The following is a 22,891-nucleotide window of genomic DNA, read 5'->3' as shown; positions in this document are numbered from 1 at the left end:
AAGGAACTACTTGCTACCTGAAGAGATGTATTGATTCTCAGAGACTTAAAAGATGTGGGAGCAGAACACCAGCCAGGAGTGGTAGAGGTAGGTGCCACAAATGTGTAGGCAGATGGACAATCCTCCATACAGAAATTTAAAGGCATCTGCTGCTAATCCTTCAGCACCAGAAAAAAAAGCACAGCCCTACCCAAGAATGATCAGCAGAACCCTAATTCTTCATGCTCGTACATTTGATGAGCTTTAAAACTTGTGAACAGTGCACAAAGTCCCAGTGTTTTGTCAAAGGGAGAAGAAAGGGAACATGTATTCCACAGGGATTTCATGGATTGTATTAATTTCCAAACCAAGCCTATTTAATTAGGAAGAGGGACAGGGAAAGGGCAGGAAGAGGGAACACAGGTGATGGTAAAAAAAAATTTACAGTAAAGATACACTTGCTCCCTTAAGCAACAGCCACCGGGGTCAGCTACACTACACGAATATTCCAAGCCACAGCAGCAGGGGAGCGGTATATTTAAATACAAACCAGCCACACACTGCCTTCAACACATGGACTTGAAAGAAAAAAGAAAGGGGAACACGCCTTGCCCCTCTGACCTGACAACAGCACAAGGGGTCAAGCACTGCACTGGCCTGGAGAAGCAGTGGCAGCAGCAAAGCCTCCCCTTGCACAATGCTGAATGGTACCAGGCAGGAGTCACAGTCCAATAAAACAAAATGCACAACAGGTTTGATCCTGATGAGAGAGCTTTTGGGCCCTGTATTAGTCTTGGCACACCCTTGCCAATGCAACTGAAGTGGAGGACTCTTCTTTTTAATTCATGCAGAGCTCAGAGTAGCGCTGACTCATTCTAGCATAAGCACCTGCCCTGCAGACCAGGGAGTCATTCCATGAGGAATAGGAAAAAAAAAAAATCAGCAGGATTTGTCCAAGTTTATGAAAGCAAAAGGAAGGACAGATATCCTACGGGGAAACACAAAAAAAAGAGGACACCATGTCTGTACGGGCTCTGGGATCCTCTCCCACCATGCAGCTCTGAGTTCTCTGCTGATGACAGTCCTATGAGGAGGGAAGGGCACAGCAGCACATCTCTTGTCTCTTACAGCTGGTGGAGGGTTTGTAAGAGCATGTGGCGAGCAAATGAACAGGAGTCAAGAGCACGGTTTGGTCTGTGGAAAGAGGAGAGAGAGAATTAAAACACTAAATTTAAGAACTGCAAATAATTTGAATCCAATGTTTTCAACTGTTCTGAGAATAAAAATAATTATAACTTTACCTCTCTCCCACCCCACCACAGCAACCTTTAATACTTAATAGCAATGAAGTCTACTCAATTTGGGAAAAAAGGGTGAGCTGAAATAAAGATTAGAATATTTAGGTAGGAGCAAGAAGTTTATCTCTGGATTTACAGCACGTGGGCAATAGCTGCAGAGGTGGTTTGGTACCATGTCTGCTATGGTTTAACAGAAGCACATCCTAAAAAAGAGTCAGTCCCTGTTATTCCCCCAAAAGCCATTCTTGGCACCACACTGAACGTAGAGGACACAATTACAACTTGCAGTTTATCTTCAAAGTGGCTGGGTGAGGTACTTCAGTCATCATTTTTGGAAGACCCAGTCCTGTTTGCAGTGAGCAGGCTGATTCTGTCTAGGCAGCTCCCCATTTTTGGAAGCAGAGAGCCTGAACTGCTGATGTGGATCACAGCCAAGCTCCCTCAGCCTCCATACCTAACACCAAGCCTCCTCTAACGCTAAAAGCCTCTTTACTTGCTGTGGAGTTAAACTGCCCACCACTCTGTGCTACAGGCTGTTGAAAGAGGCCAGTGTTGTGATCAAATCCAACAGCAAAGAGCAGAAAGAAAACAAACAACCAACCTTTACAAAAAAACCCCCACCACTACCCTCAGCAAGTCACAAGCACACAAGCACACATCCACATATTTTCAGTGTTTCCACTTACAGAATTACGGAAAAGCACATGTGAATTTACAGCACCCTCTTGTGTCCAAAAAAGAGAAAATAAGGACTGACATTCGCAGAGTAAGATGGATGCTGCTTGCAGGCCATATCCATAATCTTATTATTATTTTTGAATTAAGAACACTACCTACAACATCACAAATTGTCACAAAAGAAATGAGGAGAATGACTACTCCAGAAGTAAGCTCCTTGCAGCAAAAGGCAGCAGAGCTCTATCCTAGGTGGCTACAAGCCCAAAGGAGCTAACTGCAATCCTAAAGGAAAAGCCTAAAAAACACCACAAAAGTGCATACCAGTTTGCTGCAAATCAAGGACTCCTGGGTTTCACAGAGTGGAAGTAAATTCGTTGCAGAAACAGAGTCCAAATGAGCTCTGCGGATTACTAGGTTAACCAGGTAGAGGTTTGATTTAAGGTTAGGAGGTGATTTTGTTCTGACTGAATTGCAAGAAAAGACAAGGGCTGTAGGTTAACCATGAAGCTGCTTTAACTGGACTTTGTGGTTCTTGAGTACTGCGCTCACCTCTGGGACTCCCAGCATATGGACATGGACTTGGTGCAAATCCAGAGGAGGACACGAAGATGATCAGAGGGCTGGAACAGCTCTCCTATGAGGACAGGCTAAAAGAGTTGAGGTTGTTTAGCCCCTGGAAGAAAAGGCTCTAGGGAGATCTTGTAGCAGCCTTCCAGTACCTAAAGGGGACCTACAAGAAAGCTGGATGGGGACTTTTCAGAAAGGCATGTGGTGATAGAACAACGGGTAATGGCTTTAAACTGAAAGAGGGGAGATTTAGATAAGTTATAAGGAAGAAATTCTTCAGTATGAGGGTGGTGAGGCACTGGAACAGGCTGCCCAGAGAAGTTGTGGATGCTCCATCCCTAGAAGCATTCAAGGCCAGGTGGGATGGGGTTTTGATCAATCTGGTCTAGTGCAAGATGTCCCTGCTCACAGCAGGGGGGTTGGAACTAAATGATATTTAAAGTCCCTTTGAATCCCAACCATTGTATAATTCTGTGATTCTTGAACTGCTCTTGTTCTCTCCAGGCAACTGTAAAGGGTTTAACAGCTGTTCTCCTTGTTCCCTTAGGGAAAGTAATCTAAGAAATACATATATTTATAAAACACAAATGTATATTGCTTGTGTATAGTGTTAACTACCTCATGCTGCACAGGACATAAGTTTCCCTATGATAATATCACATCTTGCAACAGAGAAAGAAAGCTTCAGCTCCAAGAATGTCATGGCACCAGGGATACTGCAGGTTTGGCATTAGCAGCCTTACATAGCAAAGGCAGGCATATCTGCCTTCCACTGTGGGACTCTTGGGTCTCACTCTCCTCTGAATGAACTCTCCCTTTCAAAAAGAGACCTTCTTCTACTTGTAGTGAAATGCTGGCTACAGATTCAATGGATTTTTTTGTTGATGAATGCATTAAGACTATAATTTTACTCTCATTTTGCCACATACAGCATCATCTACAGATGAAAAACTTTTATTGGTGTTTTGCAGGCCTGGAGCCTGGTCGAGGCCTGCATACACACACACACAGGGAGAGGGGGACAAGTGTCTTTTGTGAGCTAGTTTGTTTAGAAAGACACGTCACATTGAGTTATGAGGCTACTCTAGGTACTGGAATCTGACATAAGCAATTAGAAGGGTCAAATGCATTGAACCAAAGTCTCCTTTTCCACATTCCCAGCTTTGAGTGATTTAAATCCTCTGTTTGGAGGGCTGGGGCTTATAGGCACTAAGGGGTACTTGTTTTGATCAAGCTGACTCTCTGCATAATTAGTGCCTGATGAAGAAGTAAGCCATCAGTTCCTCCACCCTTTTATTTTAGGGCTGGTAGTAGCTCCTTATGCTGTACATATCTACCTGATCAACTATCAAGATGACAAGCAGTGCGGTAAAGAGCAGAAATCCAGTGATCTGTCTGCACAACTTCACATGGCAAGTCCTGATACTTCTTGCTGTTCTGTTGGTACAGCATATGGTCACTGGCTTATAACTGCCTAATTCTTAGCCTGACCAAGCCAAAGAGAAGACACAGCAAACAGTTCCACCACAAGGGCCTCTAGGTTAGCATTTACACACTTGTAAACAAGGTATCCACATAGTTTAATTTTCCAAAACTGACCGTAGCGTGGCTGCTTGCTTGATGCATACCACCGCTGTGCATCAGCTTTGACAGCTTCAGCCACGCCAACACTTTGAAAAATTCTTCTCACCTGTCACAACTGGTCTGCTTCCAATCCCAGCAGAGCTAAGAAAAGACCGACCACCAATACTTGACTGCATCACCATTACCCGTGTTTTGTACCAGCCACAAGTATCTGATGTCTCTGTCTTTCATCAGCAAGAGATCCTGAGCGTCTGCATATTCCCCAGATCATGAAAATCAGGAAGGCTTAAGCCTCATTCTGGACCCTGTAAAAAGCTGCTCTCACCCTATAGGGCATGTGGCCCATGCTGAGTTAAACAGCCATCAAGCTCCAAATGGATTTCAGACCTCTGCTGGTTTTGCCTAAAGTGACAGTTTTGTGCTGGTTTTCATCTTGACTGTTGAAGAGTAGTATTTAATCCTCCTTCTCTCAAGGGAAGGTCTATTTGAAATGTTTTTTCTAAGTCTCATCAGTGCTGATTTAATCCAGAAGAGATACAGCTTCCACAACTATTGCATTCACAGAATCACAGAACGTTAGGGATTAGAAGGGACCTCAAAAGATCATCTAGCCCAATCCCCCTGCCGGAGCAGGAACACCTAGATGAGGTTACACAGGAATTCACTATGCTTTGAGACATTAGAGAAACTAAAGCTGGTGGGAACAGGGTTGACTCTATACCTATATTAGAAGTAACAACATTAAATGGAAACAGGCAGTAGCAGCAGCAGCTTCTTCACCACTTATGCTCCAAATTTAGTTCTCGAAAAAAAAAGTCACTGGCCTTGTTGCTGTCACAGTAGGAACAGTTTCATTGAGGAACAGATTCAATCTCTGTGCTTTGCACTGTTTCTGGTCTGCTGGTGTTCAGTGTTACACAGCATTAACAACTCAGGTAGAGCTCTGCTAACCTTCATACTCAGATAATTTGAAGGGTGCAGTTAGATCCAGTGTACTCATAGTTCACTCAAGCAGTGACATGTTTTCTTAAGTTCAAAACACCTCTTCTGTGACTGGCATTAAGAGTCTCTGCTTCAGAGTCAGTCAGTTGCAAAGCCAGCTTTCCACCATTTATTCTTCAGGATCAACATTTTATTCTAAATCTTGCATACTGGAGTAAGCAAGATAAGAATAGAGGCCCATTAAACTATTAATCCTTAATTTCAGAAGAGATATTTACTGGGCTTTAACAGAACAGCTTGCATGTAGCTATTAACCCTCAAAGAGCTTCACCAGTTCCTGTGCAAAAGACTGCATGGCAAGTACAATACTCACTTTGTGACAAAAGCTGAGAGAACTGGAGCCAGGGATTTAGGGAAATAATCCTGCTGGACCATATGGTTCAAGGTCATAAGAATACCATAGAGGCTTGGGACAGCTTTGATTTTCTCTTCACTCTGAGAAAAGGACAAGAAGGTAAAGCCAGACATCAATCACGATTTTATCTAATCCTGTACAGTTCACAGAGGCAATGAATTCTCTTGAATGAAGTGCTCCCAAACACTGTAGGAGAGAAAGCTCCTCACTAGATTCAGTGTAGTGTTCCCCAAGACAAAGGTAGCCAATTCCATACACTCCCAGCACCAGCATCTCTAATGAAGTAGCATCAAGGACATTCTAGTACTTATCAATTGACAGCAGTACTAATAGGGAAAGGGAAGTAATGAACTTGCAAGTGAAACAGCCAAATCTTCTCATAGGCCTTGTGTCAAAGTGTTTTCCTAAGGAATTCCACTAGACTTCAATTGATAAAGAATTCAGTTGCCTTAATTACATATTTTTTCCTGTATTATTCTGTAACTCATTTTTATGCCATCTCCAGTTCTTCAGCAGGCTTACTGCAGAACTTCATCCAGTATTTCCAGAACTGCTCTCATCATTATGTATGAGATAAAGCTAAGTCATCTCCCTGTTTACATGATTCGTAAGTTATTCTTTTTCCTAACATGATGCTAACCTGCATGTTCCAACTCTGATATTGTTTTTATTCACTTCTCCGCTGCCATTTCAACTAAAGCCCTTCATTATCTAGACCTGTGTTCCTAAGTGTATGACCTTGGATTTCGTGGTGCTAAGAATACCTGTTGCTCATGTGCTTCCAGCTACATGAGAAAATGCTGAAAGCTGCTCCCCCTCTACATATGCCCGATTCATCAACAGTCCTCTAGATCACAGATGACAGTCAGTTGGCTGATTTGCAGGGGCATTATTGTCAATGCCACTTCCTGCCCTGAAACAGTTCTACTGGAGCACAAGTCTGTGCTTTGCCACTCATGCATATTTGCTATTTTCTGTACAGGTGAGAGGTAGGTAGAAATCCCTGAAACAGGCATTCTGCAGTATGAGCCACCTCTGGTTCTGTTGACCTGTCTGAGAAGTGGGAAGCTCAGCATTAGTCCAACGAACACAGGGAAAGGCCTAATCGAGATTGTATCCAAGCATGTCAACAGCTGTCTGTACCCCAAGCTGGATATCACCAGAAGGAAATCCATAAAAATAATTAAGAGCAGGCTGCGATAACATAGATTGTGGCTATTCTGTGGTTTAGAATTGTCTCGGTCAAAGTTTCCATTCTCAGCTTCTAGGTCTTGAGGCACTGGGAAACATTAACCCTTGCAGCACAAGTAGGCAATGGTGCTTCTTAAATTTGCAGAAAGAACCTCTCTCCAGTCATGTCGCTGAAAGTAAAGCTACAGGTATTCTAAAGCAATTCACAGGTTTCCTACGCAACCTCCATCTTTTCTTGCAAGAAAGTTCATGCCCTGTAACTACATACTTAACACTAGCATTTGGTGAAGATACTCCAAAGCATGAAGTTGAATACTACTGATCTGGCATGAGTAGTTGGATATATGTTTTCGAGCCATGCTGCTAAGAGTTGCCCTAAAGGACCACATTAACTAGTAATATTGTAGGTTAGACTCCTGGACACAGCTTTTTATAGACACCATAGTGCAGCAGCACCACTATTTCCTTCCCTGACCCTCCCCACCTTTAGGGGATGACTGAGAATACAGTGCACATTAAGCAGAAGAGGTACAAAGAGCTGACACCTCTGTCATCATAGTGCAACCTTGCAATTTACAATTTCTGCTGGACCTGCAGACTTTCATTGTCCCTGGGCATCAGGCATGCACAAGCACCCAGCTGCTTCCATGGCAACATAATTACCCAAAACCCAGCCAGTCTGGTCTTCAACAGCCCGAACAGACCATAACTTAACTCTTTCCTGCTTCCTCACCTTAAGCAGTCCCATGTGGATCAAGAGGCTTGTGACAAATGCATCTGAATTAAATGTGGCAGAAGTGAAGGCTTTTCTCATCAAGGCATCTAAAAAGAAATAATGCATCATATTAAACAATAAAGAAAGGGACTCTGTTACAGATTTTAAGATCAAGAATGATCATACAGGACCGCAGGGATTATCAACTGTTAAAGGAGTCTGGGGAGGTGCTAAGATCGCAGTTGTCTCTGCAGGGACCAGGTATAATCTCTGAAACACTGAGAAAGATAAAACCCAGTCCTTAAGTACAAGGCCTGATACAAAGGGGAAAAAATAAACCAAACAACAAAACAACCTCAACAAAACCCACAAAAAAATCCCACCACAACAAAAAAAACAAACCCCACAACAATAGAACAAAACCCCTTCCAAATTCCTACACTGCCAAGCTTCAGATGCAATTTCACTCAGTCCTATGCACCACAAAATGCTCTATTACCTTACTGTTTTACAGACAACAGCTAACACAATTTCACCATGTCTGTGTATCACAAACTAAGAAATTCTAAGCTAGGGAAATGCACATTTGTTTGCAGTAAATCACTCTAAGTGGTCTTAAAAATAATTTATTCTGTTCTTTTACACAATATTGATAGGCAGCTCATATATGGGAGAACTGTATGGCTGAAGGATTTGAAAAAGATTGAAGCCAGTGGTCAGATGCCTAAGAGTGCTTGGGAATTCCTGTTTCTGAGTGAGAACATGAAGGGATACTATTAGTCCAAAAACCAGACATAATAGAAATCACTGCTCCACAAGATGCAGTGAGAACAGTCCCTTGACTGTACATTAGCCTCTGTGTCTTGTCCCATGTTGCAAATCTCTGCTTCCTGAAGAAATTAAAGATGTTTCAGATTGATAGAAAGGAACATTAAGAGGTCTCTTTTTATACTCTCTTAATACTACACTGGAGAGGCAACTTCCTGCACAATACTTTTTAAATAAACGACCTTGAAAAAATAACTGATCTTGGAGCACAGAACTACTGGCTACTGACAGCCCAGCATGAAGGAGAGGCAGGTAAGGGCAGCACAGGTCCACCAAGACTGCAACTACAAGAGATGTTCATCATCAAGCTTTGGAAGCACAAGATATGCTCAGTTCAGAATTAATCTCTACTTTAACTCCGCTCCACAGCACAGCACAGTTTGGTACTTTGTTATCTAGGTTTTCCTGCTGTCAGGGACCAAACAGTCCAGTGGCCTGGCCCACAGGGGCCTTTCCTGCATCACAGTGCTGTCCCTAACACTGAAACAGGTCACACCATGAAGTGAAGAAAGGCCCAGTCACCTGTTGTTTCCTGCACTGCTGTTTTCACTGGGGCTTCATCTTTGAAGACCGAGGATATCCTTAGGAGAGCTGTAACTACTTTCTCTACGTCAGATGTATCTGTCTGAAAGAGAAGGGGAAAAAAAAGGCCTTTAAGTTCACTGTGCATCAGCTTCAGAAGATTGGTCTCTGCTAGGGCAATAACAAGAATTACAGCCTCCTGCTGACTGCCATCAGTTCTGTCTTATATCACAAGGCACAAGCAACACTGTGAAACAGTTACTCTAAGTTCCAGTGGCAGTATTAAGCACTAATTGAATCTTCTGCTTCCACAAGGTTCCTCAGGATCACTGAAGAGAAGATGCAAGTCTAGGTCTCAAGAGAGCAAGTTATCACCTCTGGGGATTAAACGATTCTGAGAGAGAATCAAGCAGAGAAGAGCAGTGGCTCACCTACCTGCTGAGCTATCAGCACAGAGCACTTTGGTCCTAGCCGCAGCAGCTTCTCTGGGGATGGGAAAGCAAGGAACGTGGCAACATCCACTGGAGGAGACGGCACTGGAGTTGAATCCTGGAACAGGCAAAATCCATCTCAAGTTTACTCTTGGAAGTAAATTGGTTCAGCAGCAAATGTACATAGGACAGGTCAGGACACAGGTGCATCAAGTCAGGATTTGTTCTATTTGCAAAATATTTGAGGCTGGAATGAGCTCAGAGTTGGAATAGTCAGAACATGCTAACATGACTGCATGACACTGCATATACAAGGTTCCCATCATTTTCTGGACATGGGAAGACTACTTCTGCCTGTATTTGTTACAATCGCTCCTCAGCCTCTCCCTCCATGTATGTGTTCACATGCACACTTCAACAACACATGTTTCTAAGTCATCAATTTTCTTTGTTTCCTGCATGTTTTGTCCCTGACTGTTACTACAGTGCCAACCCACACAAGAATGTGAACTCCTGCCAGCCCTCCAAGTTCAGACTCACTCCAGATCTCATTTCCTCCTTCACTCTCCTCCAGCTGAGGAAACAGGAATGCACCTGGAACCAAGCTTACCTGAGATTCAATTATCTTCTTAGGAGTCAGTGACTCCTCTTCTCCCTGTTCTCTCTCCTTCAGTTGTTGCTGCTCCTCCTCTTCTTCTTCTTCATCCTCCTCCTCCTCTTCATCATCATCATCCTCCTCCTCCCCTTCATCATCACTAAGGTTTGAGAGTTACATTAATTACACAATTCCCATACATTTGAATTCAAACATTTTTTCAAGAACAAAAAAGCAGTCTCCCCTCAAGCCTTACTGCAAGAAGTACATCTCCAGCTATAACAGGTTAAGAGGACACTCAGGCTTCAGTCACCCAGTTGACAATGGCAACCAAAGAGCGAGGAACACGATAAATGACTAACACTAATAAATCCATCCATGAAAACAAGACACATGGCTCATCCTGCTTATTGAATCCTGTAATGGTGCCCCAGACTCAGACTAACATCCATCTGTGACGTTACAGTTCTTATTCTTACAGGCAAATGCAAGTCTTCATGAAAATTGCCAGAAGATTTCTGATTTAAACTCTAGTACCCTGCCTACCTCAAAGATCCCAGCACAGCTGCCATATTGAAGCCTTCAAGGATCTCCTGGAGTTGCTCACATCCCTCTTCTCCCAGACAGTTACCTAAGTTGACGGGGGAAAGAGAACAAACTTAACAGAAGCACACAAGTTTGCTCTTGAGGATTTTGCTATAGATTCTTGTTTATCTCTTCTGAAATTGAACAGTTATCAGTCATTTATAGACAACACCTCAGAGGTAACAATGCAGACTTGTAATCAGAATTAAACAGTTGCTAAACAAATTTCATCAGCATTACACAATGGCTGGAGAGAAAACAACCCCCTAATTTTTCAGAGTGTCTTTGAGAGACCTTCCTTCTACTTCTATAAACAGCTCTTGTTCTCAGCAATTCTAAAACAAAGACACATAGCACAGTACCACTGAAATGCAGTGACCCAGGATATGAACAGCAAAAGTCAACACTGGTCAAAGTTCTCCCACTCTTCTGCAGAGATGCACACAGAGGTTTTTGTTTGCAAGTATGAAATATCTGAGATCACAATGAACAATTTAAAAAGTTTTACTGAAAACAGGTATGGGTATCAGTTAATCTTTCCATCTTACGAGATACACCAAAACTGCTTAACTTTAACAATTAACTGAGTTCATGGCTTCAGAAAACTTTCAGATCTGCTTCCTGTCCTGAGGTTATCCAAGTTCAGCTTCTCTCATAGTACCATTTTTTAAACGCTGAGAATTGCAAGACTAGAATATGCGATACTGTCAACATTCTTCCTAGGGATTTCTTGTTGGGATCAGACTAGACATACTTTGATCTAGCAAACTTGCATACCATTGAGATCCAACTTCTCCAACTCTGCCTTATCTTCAATAGCTTCAGCAACTGTCAGAGCAGCATCTCGTTTGATCTCACAGAAAGACAAATTCAGTTCCTAAGAAGCAGAAGAACATTTGTTTGCAGAATTCCTGTTAACATCTATCACCCCCATAAGCTTTACGTGCTCACAAGTGTTCTGGAAAGACTCTCATCTGAACAGACTCTTCGCAGAAAAAAAAGCATTAACACACATTCCTACCTCATATACCTAAAAGGGGCATTTTGAAACACATTATTGTTAAGAGCAGCACTATTGAAGGTAACCACTTTGCTAAAATAGCCACAGAGACAAGACCATTCTGACTGTTCACCTAAAAGGCAGCAGACATTTTAATCATTATCAACCAGCTGACTTCACTTATTCAAGGGCCACAAGAGCATTCCAGAATTCATATACCAGTGTTACTGAAGAAGGGTAGCTACTCCATTAAACAGACTGCACATTTGCTTTTGAACACTAAGGCTGCAAGTTAAGGCCTTCAAAAGACAAACTATGAGTGGTATTAACACTTCTAAAAAAGAGCCAGCAGAGAAACAGTGTGGACAAACTAGGAAGAGTAAGTTACTCAACAGCCAGGACACCATCCCCCACCCTTCCATGTTGTGCTCAATCAATCCTTTCCTGAGAAGAGGTTTAATATTAACAGCAAAAGGGAAGTAGTCCTTGAAGAGAAAGAATCAGCTAGGATTGCTTCATGTTACCCTCAACCACTTCTGCTCTAGAAAAAAAAGATTTAACTTCTGGCTCTTCATCCCAATACCCCCATTAGAATTCTTATTTAAGTTTTCCTGAGAGATTCAGACTTCGGTTCCAGTAGAACCACCAGAAGCCTGAGCAAGGGATCTCACACCACAAGGTACTTACTTCTTTCTGTACCAGGTTCATATACATAAATAAAAGCACTCAGATTAATTTTTGTTCTTGCAAGCTTGCAAGATTAGAAATTAGTGTTCAGCATCTGTCCTGGTGCAGCTGTGACCCATGGCAGGTGTTTCGAGAGATCCTAGTTTACTTATATTACTGACTGGACTTAGGCCTGTCTAGAATGTTGTCAAATGGAAGTCCTGTGCAAACACTAACGTAGGGTGCTGTAGTATTGCCAAAAAACTAAAAATACTTGGACCTTTGATACATGCCCTAACAAAGAAAAGGCATGAACTGTATGAACTCTGAATGCTGAAGAAATTACAAGCTGTTCAGAAAGAGGAATGTCTCAGTCTCTCCTCAAGACCCTCTGAGAGGTTCTAAAAGCAGATACTTTCATTATCAGATTTATTGACTAGCACTTGCTGAGTTGACCCAACAGCTTCAAATACATCAAGCAGAGTTGTGGATCACTGCTACACTGTGGTGATGCCACTGATGTACAATACATCTTACTGCTTTCAAGTTGTGAGCACAGAGTCTGCACTGAAGTTAATCCGACTTTAAAATAATCAGTAGTAGTAGGAGAATGGACAGAGAAACAGGAAAGGGGAAACTAGGCATTTTCACGAGATTCAAAGCTGAAGAGCAAGAAGACTGTACCTTTAATTTATGAAGCCCTTCTTTAACAGCATCAGCAATAGCAACAGCGCCCTTTGAACGCACCAGGCAGTCTCCAAAGTTGACCACTTCAAGCTGCCGAAGCGCCTTCAGAGTCTGCAAGACAGCACAAATTTAAAAGTACAGACATGAAAGTAAATGAACATCCTATCACTCCTGGAAGGTTATCTTTCCCACTGCAGCGTGGCATGTGGCTCTAACCCAGAGGTGTTAGTGCTAACTATATTTGAAGAGACTGGGAGGCAGGAAGCAAACCCAAAGCAACTGCTTAGAACAACTCACCTCTGCCATGGCCACAGCTCCCTTCTCTGTGAAGGTGTTGTCATTCAAGTTTATAACCTTAAGCAGTGGGTTGATAGCAAAGGCTTGGGCCAGTGCTGTGATACCAGGATGGTTAATTCCATTCTGTGGCATATGGACCTCTTCTAGAGTCCCAATGATCTGGGAAAGGATGCAGATAAAAAGCTGTTAGGCGACATTCTTCAACTCAAGAATATAGTGCTTCATTAAAAAAAAAAAATCCATTCAACTCAAAACTCCATTAGTTCTTCTACATAGAATTATTTAACAGCAATTATGTCACAAATCTAAATGAAACTGCAGGGTCTTGGAAAGTGCCAAATTAACATAAGGCCCTGATTCTAAGAGTCACAAGTAGCATCCTCCTATCATGCCTGCCGTTGATACCTTAAAACAAGAGATCTTCACCTGTGGTTCAAAAACACTGAAACAGATCAAGCAACATCGCTGCATATGGTATTTTTCTAATTAAGATCTACACTTCTCCCCAACTGCAGGAGCAAACGTGTAAGAAAATGAGTATGAGTACTGTTTACAGACTAAACAGTATGTCACAAAACACTAATTAATCCTGTTTTGGTAGCACCATTCAGTCTGAATTCCTCATGAATCGCTTTTTTATATGCCTCTCAAGTATTTAAGAAGTCTTATTTTTGCCATGATTACTGGTTAGTCAAAATCACATTCAGACAGCTCTTTACAAAAAGAACAACCTATAACTTGCAATATAATTGTAAATATACCTGACAAAATCTATTATAATTCAGAACTCACTTTCAGCAGCAAGGGAAGAAAGAACAGGGCATTAGATGGCCCCAACTGCAACGAATTTTCTTCCTCCAACAAATGTGCAAGTTGGCCACTGACAGCTGGAGAAAGCTAGGCAGCATTTAGAGCCCTCACAGGATGATCCTAGTGAAAATACTAGGTTGCTTTTGCCAGATGACTGAACAAAGCTGGTACACCTACCCCAGTGCCAGATAACATCCATGCACACAGAGGACTATTACATTACTCAGGAGACGCCTGTTTCTCCCTCAGGTAAATCTTTACACAGCCACTAGTTAAGCGCTTGTAAATTTAGGTCACAGAAACATTCAGTCATAAATTCTAATTGCACTTGTTGAAGCCTCCAGCTTCAGCAGTAAACAACATTGAGACTTCAGCAAACCAACAACCAGCCACTGCCTCCAAGCCCAGATAAGCTCTGCATGCATTATCTTTAGCATTTAGGCATGCCTTGCTCCATTTGCTGCCAAGAAGCTCTGGTTTGGTACTTACCCCAAAGGCTTCAGCCAGGGCAGTGGCACCATCATTCTCCAGACGGTTTCTGCCAGCCACAAATATTTTCAAGGCAAGAGGCTTGCCTTGAGCACTTGATTTCCTGTGACACTCTTTCAGAGCAGCTGCCAATATCTAGAGATAAAAGAAGTAGTTCATGCTACCTCAGCATCTCATTCTGAAGGAATCCAGATGTGGTTTGTATATCCAGCTCTCAATAAATACTTCAGTGACCACCGAAATGTACCTGCTTCTATAGCAGGGTATATAATAAACCTGTCTGTAACTACAACACTTGCACACTACAGCCTTAGACAAGAAGTCACAATTTTGAAACATTAGAACACATTGACAACATTAAGAACATTTGATTCTTTAACAGACAAACATATAGGGTCTTAGTAATAACAAGTTAGTCCCGTTTTTTTCCTTCATCCAACAGGCATCCCTCCACTGCTACGCTCGGCAACACTGTTCTCTCAAATGCAAGGTTACTGGCTCTCTTGACATAGAATCTAATGCTTAGGATAGAACTGTTTTCCTAGTCTAGAGAAACAGATGAGCTTTTCATACTTCAGAAATTCATCCATGAAAACATGTAGAGTGAAGGGATCTTGAGATTGGAGAAACGGGCCAACAAGAATCTCATTACATTTAAAGGAAAATGCAAAGTCCTGTGAACACGCCCATATATCAGTGTAAGCTGAAGGTCAACTGGGGGCAAAATAGCTTGGCAGAGAAGAATCTGGGGATCCTGGGGGTTGAGAAGCTGGCTATGAGCTAGCAATATGCACTTGCAGGAAAGTCTGCTGGGCTGCCTTGGGAAAAGCAATGTCAAGGGAAGCGACCCTTCTCTCAGCCCTGTGAGATGCATCTGAGTACTGTGTCCAGTTCCAGGCTCCCACATGGACATACTGGGATGAGTCCAGCAAAGGATGATTAAGGAATTGGAGAATTTTATGTACTGGGAAAGTACTGAGAGCTGGAGAAGAGAAGGCTCTAGGGGAAATCTTACCCATATGTAAGAACTGCCAGAACAACAGGATTTGGGGGGAGAAGGTGGTGTAAAGAAGGCAGAGGCAGACACAAATGCACACAAACCAATGCAGAGAAAGTTCCATTAAAACACAAAAAAACCTTTTTATTCTGAAGGTTGTTAAAGACTACCCAGAAAGCCTGTGAAATCTCCATCCTTTGAGATATTCAAAACCTGACTAAACACAGTTGTGAACAAACAGGTCTGGTTGCCTTGAGCAGAGGAGTTGTACTATATGACCACCCAAGATCCCTTCCAACCTCAGCCACTCTGTGATTATGTGCAGGGCAGTCTGAAGCCACGTCCTGGCTCTGACATGATTCCCAAAAAGGAGACAACCCTTACCTTGCCACCACCAATGCCCATGCCACAGTTATTGAGCTTGAGTTCCTGTAGGGTGTAGCATGCAGGGCTCTTCAGCAGCACCTCAAAGCCACGCACACCGTCTGGCCCAAAGGCATTGTCACTCAGGTCCAGCTCCAGCAGCTGGGCTCCAGCAGTGATGAGTGCATCCCCCAAAGAGATCTGTAAGAAAACAGATGGCAGTGGGTGGGAGGGAGTGGATTGACTTCTAGTGACAGCATCACTGCAGTGGCTGGGTATGACAGTGATGCTGCAAAAAATTTCCACTTTCAAGACATTCAGAAAAGCTGCACAGGAAAATAAAACTTTACAGCTAAAGCCAGAGAACAAGTGCAAATTAAGCTAAAGATAACCACAAAGCCATTAACAAGAAGTTATTCCATCCCTTTAGGTCAAATACACATTTTTCAAAGCAAGTTTCCCCCTCTACACCACTAAAATAAATATTTCCATTCTGCTGAGTTTATCATGTTCTTGCTCCACAGGACTCAAGGAGGCAGGGACCTCTGTAATGTTCCTGGAATAGATGGCCATATGCTCCTATTTAGAAAGCTTAGTTCTCATTCTATCTATCAGTTCACGAGGATGTTTTCCCCACTGATGAGCTTCTTCACTACTATGGACTTGCATTTGGTCTTTTATCAACTTTTCTCCACCTCATACAGAAGGAGCAAAAAAGAATCACTCACATATTCTGAGACACTTAAGCACTAATGGCATAGAGAAAGATCAGGTCTGTGCTAAAAAGCATACTCCCACAAAAAGCATGACAGGTGAGAAAACAAGTTATATTAGTCAGAAGTCTCAGATCTAGTTTTTATTTACCAAAGCAGGAGGGATCTCAGACCTCAGTCTCCCTGTGAACATGTCACTCCAATGACACCTCTAAAATAAGAAACATACAGATAGAAACCATTAAAAATATTTAGGGCGACAAAGTTGTACAGAAGTTTACACATACAAGCTGCATTACATCACTGGGGACAGCTTAATACTGTCTCCCTGCCCTTCGGCTTGTCATTTGATTGTACTAAAGAGCTACGAGAACTAATGCTGGAATCGCTTCACTTGCAAGGACATAAAGCCACTGAAATGCACAGGGTAAATAACACTAAAAGAACCCTTGCTTGCATTCAAGCTGGAATTCATTTCTGCTGAGAAAATTACAGGAAAAAGCAGCATAAAACGGAAAGGTACATTAGGAGTGCAGATTTTACTAAAGTATGGAGCTCAACAACCTGAACTTGCTTGAAAAGCCACACTTAGGTGATTAACGTGAATCTGTGTTTCATACTTATCTCCTGCAACAGACAGTGCCTCTAGTAGCACAGCATCCTCCTAACATTAGGCTACAACAGTAGTACAGAAACATAGCCTGGACATTAAAAAAACCCTTCATGATTTCTTCTCTATCCAGGCATTCTCTGAAGACTCATTCTTCAGAAGATCGCATCCTTCTCCAGAAGGTATGACCCATTTTCCATTAGAACTTAAGTTTTGTTGCCACAGTTCTTCGTCTACAGATGCTGCCTCTGCAGGCAGGCTCTTCCTTGCAGGGCTTCCAAACTTTAAGATTGGAAGCCTCCTGAACAGGAACAGTTAGGAATACAGAAAGTGTTCCCATTATCCTAAAGTCCCCAAGTTCTGCCATATTTTCATATGGTTGTTCTTCCCCACCAAGCTAACTCAAAGCACATTTCTGCAGGAGGAGCATAGGTAGGCCTTCAGTATTTCTACGTTACTTTTTCCCCTTCACCACCACCCACTTGAGCATCTCACCTTGAGCTCTGATTTCTTCTCCAAAGCTTTGGCAATGACCTTTGCTGCCTCCACACCCACTGTGTTGCCTTCCAGGCGCAATGCTTCCAGGCCATCGAATTCCTCAATTTGCTTGATCACTTCTTCAGCTGCAAAAAGCAGATAGTCTAGTCGGCCTTTTAACTGTCATCTCAGGTACCACAATAACACTCTGATGCAGCAACACTTGCTCAACTCTACCCTTAGCGAAAACAGCTCAATGACATTATTTGAAAGAATCCTGAAACAGCAGTGAGAACAGAGCTAAAGTGTCAGGTCACTAGAGAGAACGTTCTCCATTCCTTACCCTGCCTTCTCAGAATTTATTTCTAGTTCTGTTTTCCAACAGCCATCCCCCTATTTGCAAAAGTAGGTTTCCTTTCTTCCTAAATGAGAATCCTCTGTCATTCCTCACATGGTTTAGGAGATGGAGTATGTGCAAAAGGTGCAAGGACTAAGCTAAAAGTTGATGGGAATTGGTGCCATATCAACAGGAAGAATTTCCCACTGACTGGCAAAAGTAGACGCCTGTTTAGCAAACGTGCCAGGGTGGAACAGTTTAGAGTAATCTTACACAAGACATGGGAGCAGGCTGTAGACTCTCTCCTGTCAACAAGCACTTGTTATCATTCCCAAGCTCCAAAGCCTTTCACTATAGTTCAGTGGCTTTGCACTACTAAAATGACATATAAAAAAGTATCACCTTTTGAATCAGTAAAAAAGTTACATACTATAGCAAACAACCTCTCTGAAGAGCATGCTGATCCTTGGTGCGGCACAAATGTTGATCTAAATATATACATGTTCTCCAGATATTTACTACATTAGCAGCCACCACAAGACATTTTTATTTGGAAAACACACATACACCAGCAAGAGAGATATTCCAGAAAAAAATAACAGGAGTCTAACAAATTGGTCAGAATTTGGGAAGAAACTAGACTATTGCAGTAGACTAACATACCAGCCCATTCATCTGTGCAAGTCTTTGAAGCACCTACTTGTTCCAAGAGCTGCTATCCATTTGCTTACTGTTTCTAAAAGGAGTGCTGACTTCTAATGCACAGAGAGTGTCAAAAGCACTTGGAGAGAACACTAAGAAAACAAGAATTACACACCAGGGAGCCAAACCCCAATTCTGCCAGCTGTAGCACTGCCAGGGCATCAAGTCAAGGCAGGGTACAAGTGAAAGAAATGTCTCTGTCAAAAGCGGCTGTAGCTGAATGATCCTCACATCATAGCTAACATTATGACAACTTGTCCATGCAGGATTAGCAGGAGGTTTACTACAAGACTTTAGAATTTCAGGGAGACACTTGCGAAACACAAGGGTATTTTCTCTTACCATCTTCAGCTGTATTGAGCTTAAGGCTCTGGCCTTTGAAGCTCAACTGTCCACCACCAACTTTGGTTTTGGCAAGTGACTCCGCAAGCTTAGTGATGTCTTCTGATGCCATTTTTCTGCTTTTCCAAATGTTAAGCCCTGTTGATTAAAATAAATTGTCAGCATAAAAAAGCAAGCTATAAGACGTAAACTGTATGAATAATCATATTTATTTGATCCTAATGTGTTTTTTGTTCCTGAGATATCTAATTGTCTAATTGAGTTTTCAGTGTCATTAGCATTTTCCCCATGGCTCACTTATGACAGCCTGGACAGATTAATATTCCAAATCCCACCAGTCAGTGTTGATTCTTTCAATGCTGACAAGACTTGGGTTTTGATGGAGTTGTTACACTTCATAAATAACCAGTACCTAAACTGTGGATTAAGGCCACATTAAAATGCTACTCTCCGCACAACACTTTTACAGTCAAAATGTAACAGTTCTCTCTCCCCAAACCCTATCCTTTAATTATACATGCTGCACATTTCCCCTGTTCTATGAAGCAAGCTAGAATGAACACAACTGTTTTTCCCTTTCAGTGATATTCCCACTAGTGCCATTGTCAGCATAGTTCTAGAATCACCACGTTGCTGAAAACATCATGTGTGTTGCACACAAAACTCTCTCAGGTTTGTGAGAGTCTCTTTCCTTTCAGATGTCCCACACAGATTCATCACACACATTAAACAGAATGATGTTACACTGACAACACGTTAGTGAACATTTTGTCTTGAGGCACAAAACTGAATCTAACCATGCCTAATAGCATCTGCATTCCATTATTTAATGAATGTCAATTACTGTGTGAAGTAACTAGCCTCTATTCATTCAGCAGGATAAACGGAGCATGTTTCTTATCCCAGCACCTCCGCTGGGATAAAAGACTACACACAACTAGTGCTTAGAAGCAACCTACTTGTAAAACAGACTTCTGGTGTCAGAAGGGCTTAAGGTTCATTCCTACAATGGAAAACTGGTTCCTATCTATTCTTGTCTGACTCAAAAGTGGCCCCACACTCTTGCAGATCTTTGAGTTCAACAGCCCTGGTTTTAAAACACCCTCTAAACAAAAGTTGTACATACATCCTTTCTTCCTGCTACCTAGCTGTGATGTATTTGCCCTCAGCTTCCCTCCTGTTTTCATTAACTTTAGTATTGCTTTTGGACGGAGTGTGTGTGGGGTGGATCTCTAAGGTTGATCAACATCACTTTTCTCAGATGACTGTCCTCTCAAGTAGGTGCTGCCAGCAGAAAGATGCTCATGTAGCTTACTCCACTCCTACCAAGCCACACAGGCATGAAACTGATGGACATTCCCAGCCTCTGCCAACCCAACAACCAAGAAGGAAGGAAGAGAGGACAACCTCCAACCCATGAAGGCTTTACCAGACAGAAACAAAAGTAAGGGTCCAAAGAAGTCAGTCTGTTCACCTAGTTCAATAATTAACCTTACTTTTAAATACCTCATCACCCTACTCTTTAAAAAAAATGAGTTCCGTTCTGCTATAATGCCCTTTTGTACTCTGGAGGTGTACTCCCTCCTTTTGCTTCTCTTTGCCTTAAATCACCTTTCGCTTTCTTCACCTTACACACAGACTGCTTCCTAATTTCAACACACAAATACACCATCACATCCTGAAGCATGTTTTATTCCAAACATGTCAGCCACACCCAGTTGTCAACCTACCAGAGAACTGCTAGTTCTTCTGCAGGAAAAGCTTAAAAAGAAAAAAAGAAACATTGAAGAGTTAGTACACTTAGCAAATAAAAGAAGATCTGGAAATGTCTGAACAGAAGTTTCTCCATTATTTAAAGACTGCACGAAGCTGTATGCTTCCTGACGGTCAAAAAAGTTCGTTCAGGCGAATGCTTTATTCACAGCAGTCTGCCCACACCAGCAGCCAGCTCTGCCCCCCCGGCAACAGAGCCGGGCTCCCGGGAGCGCCGGGCGACAGCCGGTGCCTCCCAGCGCACCTCGCCCCGCGGACCGGCTGAGTGTTCCGCTCTTCCCCCGAGGAAGCCGCCGAGCACCGTTCGCGTCGCCACCCGCTCTCCGCGGTGGCCTCGTCACCCGCCCCGACGGCCCGGTCCCACGTAACGGGCCCCGGGAGTCGGCGCCGTTGCCTCTTCCCGCCCCGGGCGTACGCGGAGAGCGGGGTCTCCCGCGGCCGCGCACGCGTGACCCGCACGCACGAGGGGGTCACCCTCGCCTCAGCGCGAGAGGGGCGTGCGTGGGAGCGCCGCGAGGCGTCCCCTTCCTGCCCGCCCGCGTGAGGAGCCGGGGCGGCGGCAGAGGCTGGGGCGTGATCGCCTCTCCTCACGCACACTCCCCGCCTGCCGCCTCGCCTCCCCCCGCCCCTCACCTCTCCGCCGCGGGGAATCCGGCGCCGCTGGGGGAGGCGATCGAGTGGCGCCGGCCCGAGCCCTCACACCGCCGCCGGAGACGATGGGGGAGGGGCGGGTGGCGGAGGCGGAGGATTTGAAAGCCGGCAGTTTTTCTCTCCGCCCCGGGATTGGCTGCGCGGCGTGACGTCACAGGGGCGGCCCCCCACCGCCCCGCGCCGGGTGCTGACGGCCGGCGTGCCGCAGGCGGTCACGTGGGCGGGGCTGCGGGGCACTCGCAGCGGCCGCAGGGCACGCCGGGAGTTGTAGTACTGCGGGGAGAGTACCCGGCGTGCCCCGCGCGGAGGCGGCCTGGGCTGGGGCCTTAGGCCTGGGACGGGCCCGTCTCACCCGAGTCCCGACATCGGCCCCTGTCCCTCCCCTCCGCCACCTCCGCTCCTGTCTCTCCGGAGCGAGGTCTCCGGGGCCCAGCAGCCCTGCCGCTGGTCTCAGGGGTTGTGTGGATCGGCGCTGTGCACCCGAGGCCCTTTCACAACAGGCCTTCTTCTCAGGGAAGAGAAGATGTCACCGGAGGAGCTCCGCGTTGCTTTGCGGGCCTCCCATGTACCCACAGATGGGACATGAGTCACCTTTCTGTGTGACCTGTCGTTTAGATAATGTTTCTGCAGATGTCACTTTTGTACGTCAAATGTTTCTGCTACAGTGTTTTATCGAGGAGTGCGCAGTCAGAGGGCAAAAAGCATCAGTTTCCTTGACGGCTGCTTGTGTACATTGTATGTGACCTTTTCTTGAGTACAGAAATAAAAGTACATCTGATGGGACAAGGTGAGCTGTGTGTAAACCTGCCTGCAACTGCAGTGTGTTTGCACAGGTCATCTTAACCCAACCCTTCTCTCCAGGTTGCAACCTACAGGCACTGACAGGTGCCATTTCACCTGGCAGCCACAGATACCTGGTGAGATTAGTATTGAAGTGGGTAATGGCTGGATTTAGTCTGCTATTTGATCCCAAAACATTATAAGAGGTGTTTTTCATTCTCTCACAATTCTCCAAGTGTTGTTACAAGTAACAGTATGAAATGCCTATGTGGACCCAAGAAAATAATGTCAATAATTGGCAATGCTGAGTGACCTGGGAGACTGCATGGAGGTTGAAGGGCATGGTAGGCCTTCTTCCTTCTGGGGGAATGCAAAAAGCAATTACGTTTCTTTATGGAGCATGACTGCTGAAAGAAAAAAAAAGCATAACTGGTACAGCAACCAGATAGAAAAATTGAGCTAAATTTAACTATCATAAATAATAAGAGGAGTTTCTCTTGCAACTGAAGAAAATTACGAAGCTGAGGCACTGCCTAGACAACAGTTGTATGTGAGAAGCATAAAGCTGCCAGAAAACGTAGAGCAGATGAGGAAATAAATCAGTGTGATCTCGAGGAGCTTGAACTTGGAAAATATAAGGAAGAAATTCAACACTTGCTATTAGTTCCTCACAATCTTTAGCAATAAACAGGATCATATAAAATACATCTGATTACCTTCTCTGTTTTTCTCCCAAACATTGGCTAATTACCTGGGCCACAGGGGTGAGAATAGTCTTCAATTCTGGATGTAGCTATAGGGGAATGAAAGTACACTGCACTGTTGTAGCATAGATCCATAGATTGGTTCTCCCTAAAATAATAGCTT

At 43.7% G+C, this 22,891-nt stretch overlaps 1 protein-coding gene across 3 annotated transcripts; it reads right to left on the bottom strand.

The window, feature by feature from the left end:
* Positions 1-309: 309 nt before the first annotated feature.
* RANGAP1 (Ran GTPase activating protein 1) lies at positions 310-21,375 on the bottom strand. 3 transcript variants are annotated; one of them, XM_065860460.2, is made up of 17 exons: positions 21,227-21,375; positions 20,551-20,581; positions 18,821-18,958; positions 17,458-17,585; positions 16,504-16,563; positions 15,661-15,840; positions 14,280-14,414; positions 12,981-13,139; positions 12,681-12,794; positions 11,108-11,207; positions 10,292-10,376; positions 9,761-9,905; positions 9,155-9,268; positions 8,720-8,822; positions 7,388-7,476; positions 5,422-5,543; positions 310-1,173 (listed from the first exon to the last, which is right to left on the bottom strand). In XM_065860460.2, the coding sequence occupies exons 3-17, from the start codon at positions 18,930-18,932 to the stop codon at positions 1,104-1,106; spliced, it is 1,716 nt and encodes a 571-aa protein (XP_065716532.1). In that variant the 5' UTR covers positions 18,933-18,958; positions 20,551-20,581; positions 21,227-21,375; the 3' UTR covers positions 310-1,103. The 3 variants fall into 3 exon arrangements, with proteins under 3 accessions (XP_065716532.1, XP_071657695.1, XP_071657694.1); XM_071801594.1 differs by having other exon boundaries at positions 9,761-9,878; XM_071801593.1 differs by lacking the exon at positions 21,227-21,375 and adding an exon at positions 20,838-21,000.
* Positions 21,376-22,891: the final 1,516 nt, after the last annotated feature.

Source organism: Patagioenas fasciata, chromosome 1, assembly GCF_037038585.1.
Source record: "Patagioenas fasciata isolate bPatFas1 chromosome 1, bPatFas1.hap1, whole genome shotgun sequence".
In the NCBI taxonomy this organism is placed as follows: Eukaryota; Metazoa; Chordata; class Aves; order Columbiformes; family Columbidae; genus Patagioenas; species Patagioenas fasciata.
The sequence above is the reverse complement of the archived record's forward strand: the minus strand, read 5'-3'. Positions and strand labels throughout refer to the sequence as shown.